This window comes from Thunnus albacares, chromosome 21 (assembly GCF_914725855.1).
Source record: "Thunnus albacares chromosome 21, fThuAlb1.1, whole genome shotgun sequence".
Lineage (NCBI taxonomy): Eukaryota > Metazoa > Chordata > Actinopteri > Scombriformes > Scombridae > Thunnus > Thunnus albacares.
In genome coordinates this window covers 12,380,768-12,388,309 of record NC_058126.1, presented here as the reverse complement: position 1 = coordinate 12,388,309, position 7,542 = coordinate 12,380,768, and the positions used below count along the sequence as shown (strand labels likewise).

The 7,542-nt window shown below is 38.3% G+C and overlaps 1 protein-coding gene across 1 annotated transcript; it reads right to left on the bottom strand.

The window, feature by feature from the left end:
- Positions 1-2,701: 2,701 nt before the first annotated feature.
- Positions 2,702-7,538, bottom strand: bdh1 (3-hydroxybutyrate dehydrogenase, type 1). Its single transcript, XM_044339391.1, has 5 exons — positions 6,878-7,538; positions 5,558-5,668; positions 5,129-5,270; positions 4,897-5,049; positions 2,702-3,980 (listed from the first exon to the last, which is right to left on the bottom strand). The coding sequence occupies exons 1-5, from the start codon at positions 7,088-7,090 to the stop codon at positions 3,514-3,516; spliced, it is 1,086 nt and encodes a 361-aa protein (XP_044195326.1). The 5' UTR covers positions 7,091-7,538; the 3' UTR covers positions 2,702-3,513.
- Between the last annotated feature and the right edge of the window lie 4 nt (positions 7,539-7,542).

The window sequence follows — 7,542 nt, the reverse complement described above, 5'->3', positions numbered from 1 at the left end:
TTCTCCAGCTGTGGCCAGTTGGACCTGAGCACAGAGAGAGAGAAGGAGAGAGAGAGAAAGAGAGAGAGAAGAGGGATTTCACAGTGGAGGAATGGAAAAATGGACCCTAAAAAACAAAAGCGATGAATTAGGATCTAGGGAGGAGACTTGGGGAGAATCTATTCCGCTGGATCTGGAGTATCTGGAATACCGCTCCCAGTCATATTTGGGTGGGGAGATGAACAGAGGCCAACGCTGATGTATCACAGTGCAGAATAAAAGCTTTTTGGGAGGTCAATTCAAGCATGAAAAAGTCAGTCATGCCACAAAGAACACAAAACATGGGTGTGAACCTTTTTTTTTTTTTTTTTTTCCTCTCCATTCCCCAGGTGACTGACAGCTATTCATAAAAGAGCTGAGTGTATTTTCTCTGTTTTCGGAGCTGAAAAATATTTAATGAACAGTGAAACATGATTTATAATGGCAAGTTCTACTTTTTCGCCTGAAGTACAAGTCAAGATCTTAAGTGAACTATGATTACACCTTATTACACAGTGAAACAGTTTATATATTGAAATAACATTCCAGGATGAAAGGTCAGGGTGTGCGCAGGGTTGGAAATGTCTTGATTTAACACGTAAACAGATTTCTGTCCACCTGCTCTCAAGTGTGAATCACAGTATTGTTATAGTTACACTTCAAGTGATTTCTGTTCATTTTGGGTCCCCGAATCTATAAAAAAGATTTGTTTCAATTTTACCAATATTTCAAGCATATTTGTGCCTGTATTCTTCTCTTCACTTTTGGTCTCTGTATCGGTCATCCAATAAGTATTATTGGGTTTCAACATTTCTGTTACATGTCATTTTTATAGCACCTGATCCCTGGCTGTTGTCTTGGTGCCATGTTGCTGACACTTTAAGCGAGATAGTGTTTTGCCTACAGTCGTAACCAACCGCTATCAGCATCTCACATTTTTGTGAAATTTCCTCCCTGACTTCCAGTTCTGCAGCATCTGCAATATTACGCAGCATTAAAGTGACAAACGCCAACGCAACGTTGCCCCAGTTTGAAGGATTTAAGAGGAGATTTAAATGTGCCTTCACAGCTTTCTGTCAACCAAAGGTTTAAGAGTCTTCTTTTTTTTTTTTTCTTCTTCTTCTTCTTCTTCTCATCCCGTTCTTCCCACTTCTCTTGTCACCGCTGTGTGCTATTTGGTTGAAGCTTTGCATGTGCGTCAGTTGAGTGTGATTAGTGAGCAATGTGCTGGGGGTGTCTGAAAACATCCTTATAGGGAAGGGTATTTCCTCATTGAGTGCTCACTTTGTTGATGTAGGTTGAAAATGTCAATGTCATTGTCTAACTTTTTTCTTTTCTTTTTTTTTTTTTTGTCATGCATAAAATGCCCATTAGTTGATATTGTGTGTAGTATCAAGTGACCTTACCATAGCTGATTTCATTAAGTATAACTCCTTAAGTGAACAGTGAATGCCTAAATGTACAATATAAAAATATGTGCTGATGTTCATTCAGAAACATAATCCCAGGTGTGATGTAATCATGACCTGAATCTCATGTATGAGCACCTCAAGTAACGGTATCACATATTGTTGGTTGTGAAGAAACTGTCATGGTTTCCAAGGAAATAGTTTTTTTTAATGTCTGTATGTATTTCATATAAGACTAGTGTAAGACATTCACTTTTGCAGTTTAGCCACTTAAATATGTAAAAAAAAAAAAAAAAAAAAAAAAAAAAAAATCTCAATACTTAAATGTTTTACTTGATATTCAAATACAGAACTACAGTATCTCCCTGCATAGATATTGTTATAAACTGGGATCTTTTTCATCTTACACCAATGGAGGCCGCATGAGCAGAGCCTTGTAGCTGTACAGAAAGGGTTTTAAATCTGCTTAAAAAGACATTGAAGTCAGTTGAGGTAAATATTATCAAGAGATTGTTTATCAAACTGTTTTTCATGAACTACAGCGCAGCTGGAACTCTGTTTCCTGACTGCTAAACAAGCCTGAGATAATCTTGAATCTATGATCGATTTCTTGATAATATTCAGATCAAATGACCCGTGTTAACTTTGGTGCTTTTGTGCTGCTTACATTTCTATGGTGTTCTTTGTCTCACAAAGCTTTTTTTTTTCTGTATGAGAGAGAGAGAGAGAGAGAGAGAGAGAGAGAGAGAGTGAAGAAAACAGATCCATGCTGTGGAATGATAAAAGGCAGTGCTGTGAAATTTAATGTCATGCTCTTAATACTGTTTTTACGGAGGGGAGATCGTCTTCAGGTGTAATAATTTAGAAGAGTTTATTAGAGTGTTCAAAAGACATAATAAACGACATAAAAATAATGCTGTGTTGTTTTTATCTGCCAGAAGATAAAAGAAGCCAAATTGTTAAATGTTGGTACTTTTATGTTCATTTTTTTCTTATTGCAATATTTTACTGTATTACAAAATATAGCATTTGACAAAATGTTTGGTTATAAGCTCTATGTGAAAACTGCATTGATGCACTTTCACATGTGCTTTGCTGTGATGTGGTAATAATGCAGTTTAAATGATGTGATAGCAGAAAATTCATGCTTGGTAACAGCAGTGGTAGTTTTGTACGGTGCTTGTACGCCACCCGGTGGCTATTTGTATTATTACATTTACTGGAACCACCAGCTTGCAGGCTGATCTCACATGAAATCTTCAACAAAACTCAAGTCAAATTTTGGTCACTTTATTTCAAATCATTCTTGAAAAAAAGGATAATGTGATTGTAACATTTTGCAAAATATATCAATGCTCTGTTCATTCGTATCATTCTATACACAAGAAGGAGACAACCTTTTAGTTCAAGCATGCCCATTAATCACATCAATCAACCGAACTGTTGAAGTAGCACGCAGGACCTCATGAAGCATGCGAGACAAAAGTAGGCTTGTGTTGTTGTTGCATAACTTTCGGGCGACTCGAGCCAAATCTCACCACGGTTGTACAGTAGCTGACCTTGGTTTGTTCCGGCGTCGGTCACAACAGAGCAGCAGGAGCCTGCTCTTGAGTTTTACCAGCTTTGGTCCTCATGCCAGTGGGGCCCAAGAAGATTCCCATCAGGCAAAACATTATAAGTATCAGAAAAAAAAAAAGATATAAAGAGACAAGCACTTTTTTTTTTAAGATTATACCACAGCAAGCAATACTGATATAGTGTTTATAGCTACGGGTATGTCATAGCCCTGCCTATATCCAACACAAAGTAGTTACTACTTATCACGGAATATTTCTGTATAGATAAAAAGTTATGGTTCTTGTCAGACATAGAAAAAGCAAAGTGCAATAATTTACTTACAGTTTACAAAACCATTAAGTTTTAAGGCTTGATCAGTGAATGATTTCAAGTGCTGAGGAATACAAAGCAGAGACCCTTCTTCAGGGCAAGACTGTAGATCTGCATAGTGCTACATAGTTGAGAAATAGGCTGCTATCTGTGATCCCGGGGTGAAACGGACAGAGCTAGTACAGACACGACTTCTCTTTTAGAAGTAGAGGAAGTCGGATATTGCAGCAGGCAGATGGGTCATCAGCTGCACTCTGATCCACCAGTGTGGTTCAATGGGGTTGTATCTTGTGTAAGGACGCTTGGATATGATGGCGTCTGTGATGTCATCCATCACGGGGGCCACATCCTTCTGTCCGCTGTTGCAATATGAGCGCACCAGAGACATGTGTCGCTCAAAGTGGGTTCTCCCGTAATCCTCCTTCACATCTGAGGGCGCCTCACTCCACAGCTTGTTGGCCGTGCTGGCCACAATGTCATGGGTCAGGATGCCGGTGGCCACGATGAAGTTTCCTGGTTCGATTATGGACACTTTAACTCCCCAGGTCTTCATCTCGTAGCGAAGGCAGTCAGAAAAAGCCTCCACGCCGTATTTAGATACACAGTAAGGAGACCGCAAGATGTTTCCCATCCTCCCATACATACTGGCCAGGTTCACGACACGGCCTGCAAAGAAACAAGGATTTTATACTCCTCTGTGACCAATTATATTTAAAACACATGCTGTATTATGTATATTGTATATGATGATACAATGACAGTTTTATGCAGCACTACCACTAGTTAAATAATGTAAAACCAAACAAAAGGTGAAACTTCAAACTCAAAGTCTCCAGGTCCGTCGTTCAATTGTCTTTAGAGACATTCTTAACAAGAAGATGGCCTGAAGCTGTGCTTGGCTTAGCAAATAATTTTACTACAACACTCTTTTTTTTCATGAGTCACTCTTTGGCAACTTATTAACACAAGGAATCCAAGTTTTTCAGTTGGACAACAATACCTTTTTTTCCCATGACAACATTTTTTTTTTTTAACGTCTGAAATCCCAAAACGCATATAATCAAGTTTCCTGTTTCCTCTTTGCAACACTTTTAAAGTGATCTTCTACTTGTTGTACTACACTACTACTTTTGTATTGTCTTTTAAATGCAAGCTAAAGTAATGTCAGCTTAAAATATAGTCCTTTTTTCTTATTTAATCACTTTGCAACTATGTAAAGAAAAGTGATATACAAACATAAAGTTTTCAACAAAGATTGGGGAAAGGTTTTACATTTGTCTTTCAGTTTCAGTATTGCTTGCATTGTTACTATTCCTCACAGAAATCATGAGACACAACTACTGCGTCAGCTTCGCTCTTTTCTTCTGAATGGGAATGCTAATTATGCTCATAATCCCACACAAAGAATCTTGGAAGAAAGGTTTAGTCACAAAATCAACCAAGTAAAATCCAAAGTACAAAGGAGTTTGTTACTTTAAGGTTTTTTCAGTTTGGCCCAACTGTTCTTGACACTATATAGCTTGTTTATATGTCAGACTGATAATGTGTAATATACAGTGTGACTTTCCAGCTGCTGGCTGACCTTTGGCCCTGCGGATTAATGGCAGAACAGCTTTGGTGACCCTGATAGTGCCCCACAGGTTGACCTCTGACACTTGCTTATAGGTGTCCATGGAGGTAAACTCTACTTCTCCAAACGTTGACACACCAGCGTTGTTCACAACCGCCCACAGACCTGTGAACAGTGACAGGATATAAAATGTGTGAATGAACATATCTTCTTCTATCAAAGTTAGTGCGGTATCGTTATTCACCTCTCTCTGAGTCCTCCAGGTTGTCTTTAATATATTCCACAGCCTGGTTCACCTGCTCGTCACTGCAGACATCCAGCTGGACTACCTTCATGCGATCTGAATGAAACTCCTCCAGCTCCTTTGCACCTTCTCCACCTTTATCCTGCAAGGATGACAAGTCTCCTCAGTTACACCAGCTCATGACTTTTACATGAAATGTCCTAATTTAACCCCAAAGCTTTGAAAAATGTGTTCCAAAAGTCATACTAATGATAATAATTTGATATTTTATTCAACCTCAGATAAATTAATCTTTTTGCTTGCCCCCCTTTATTAAGGTCAGAGGTCAGATACATAACTGAAGTTATTTTATTTAATAGGATTTAACACAGGACTGTTGTTTCAGACTGCATGAGTGCCTACTGCAAAAATGTGTTTGTGCCAACCTACCTTTAGAAGACATCCAGCGAAGACCGTGAAGCCAAGTTTGTGCATATGTTTGGCAAGTGCGTGACCAAAACCACTGTCACAACCTGTAATAAACACAGCTTTCCCCTTCACCTGCAGAGAGCACAGGATACAGTTAGGCTTGTCATTTTTTCCAGAAGAGAAGCAGAAAAAGATTTACAGGAGAACCATTGAAAAGCGTTACAAACCCCAATACCTGTGTCAATGTAATATACACACACCATTTCAGTATTTACTGTAATATTCTTAATATATACTTATAGTGGTGGAAAGTAACTAAGTACATTTACTCAAGCACTTAAGTACAATTTTGAGGTACTTGTACTTTACTTGAGTATTTCCAATTAATGCTACTTTATACTTCCACTCCACTACATTTCAGAGGGAAATATTGTACTTTCTACTACACTACATGTATCTGACAGCTTTAGTTACTTTTCAGATGAAGATTTGACACAATGGATAATATAACAAGCTTTTAAAATACAACACATTGTTAAAGATGAAAGCAGTGGTTTACAATCTTTTTGGCTTTTGAAATCTTACAAAAAGCAGTGTGTAGTCAGGGTCACATTTCAGATGTCTGTGAGTTGTTAACAGATTTTTCCCTCTAAACTTCTCACATGGTTTCATTTCAATAAATGTTCAAATGATAGAAAGTTTTACTGAAAAATCAAAGATTAGAGAGAAAGTCCAAAAACTGAAAACACATTTGTGTATCAAAACTTTGTTCTTTCTTCTTTCTTCTCCCATTAATCATCTCACGACCCCTCAGATTTATCTGGTGATCCTCTGGAGGGGCCCGACCCCTAGGTTGGGAACCACTGAACTAAACTTACTGTATATAAAGTAGTTAAAAATAGCGCCACCTCCGGCAGCTATAACAGTAACATGCTGCCTACACACTGATGCTTCAGTATTAATAATCTAATGATGTCATATATAATAATATATCAGTCAGATGGACCAAACCATTACTTTTACTGCTGATAATACTTATATACTTTCACTTTAGTAGGATTTTTCATGCACGACTTTTACTTGTAATTGCGTATTTTTACATCGCTGCATTGGTACCTTTACTCAAGGATCTGAGTACTTGTACTCATTAATAGTCTTATTCCAGTATCTCCTGTAGTGTTACTGTATGCATGTCCTATGCATGTCATTTTCTCCCGTAGGAACTACGTACATTAAAACGTTGCTGTGATATTTGCATCTTTCTATCGTGTTTTATAGGATAATAAATAGGACATTCATTCATAGTTCATGTTGAAAATACAGTCCAGATTATAGCCTTACCTCCACCAATCCTCTGGGAATGCGAGGCATTGCAACATACACAACAAAAACTAAATACAGCACAACTATGCTCTCGGTTACACTCGTCTCCGGTAATCCCACCATCCTCATCGCCGCGTTCAGGAGGGCAGGTAGTCCGAAACCCAACACAACAGTCAGAAAAACTGAAAATGACACCAGGAGAGCCACTCGGAGCATGGGGAGCGGGGCCATCTTGACGGAATGGTGTGTTTACTTTCCTGGCGGAGCGCTCTACATTGCCCACCACAGGGTCGCGTCACACTCCCCCAGTGTCAAATTACCAATTAATAATTTATCTGTTATAAAGTAAGCTAGAAGACTTGTTTAGTTCTGTTGCTGCTCATGTATGGACGTCAGCTAAGTCACCCCGTTAGCCTTTATCTCCTTTTTTTTGTTTTGGCAAAACTGAAGCTAATTTAACGGTTCTTGTAACGTTGGTCCGTACACTAATGTCCGACGAAAAAATATAGCGCTAATAGTATCCAAACACTAAGTTATAAAACGCACAGATTATATTACGTATCAATACAAAGTCATAGTTCTGATGAAACTGTTGTTTTGATTTTTTAAGCATTAAGTACCCTTCAAAATTTCTCACAAATTTGTTTTACTGTGAGTCCAATCTGGCTGTTTAAGCGAACCCG

Excerpts from the sequence above, each read along its gene's own strand:
- bdh1 (XM_044339391.1), bottom strand. The coding sequence starts at position 7,090 with ATGGCCCCGCTCCCCATGCTCCGAGTGGCTCTCCTGGTGTCATTTTCA. Across the intron at positions 5,669-6,877 it reads TTCCCAGAGGATTGGTGGAG|GTGAAGGGGAAAGCTGTGTT; the intron begins GTAAGGCTATAA and ends TGCTCTCTGCAG. Across the intron at positions 5,271-5,557 it reads TCGCTGGATGTCTTCTAAAG|GATAAAGGTGGAGAAGGTGC; the intron begins GTAGGTTGGCAC and ends TCATCCTTGCAG.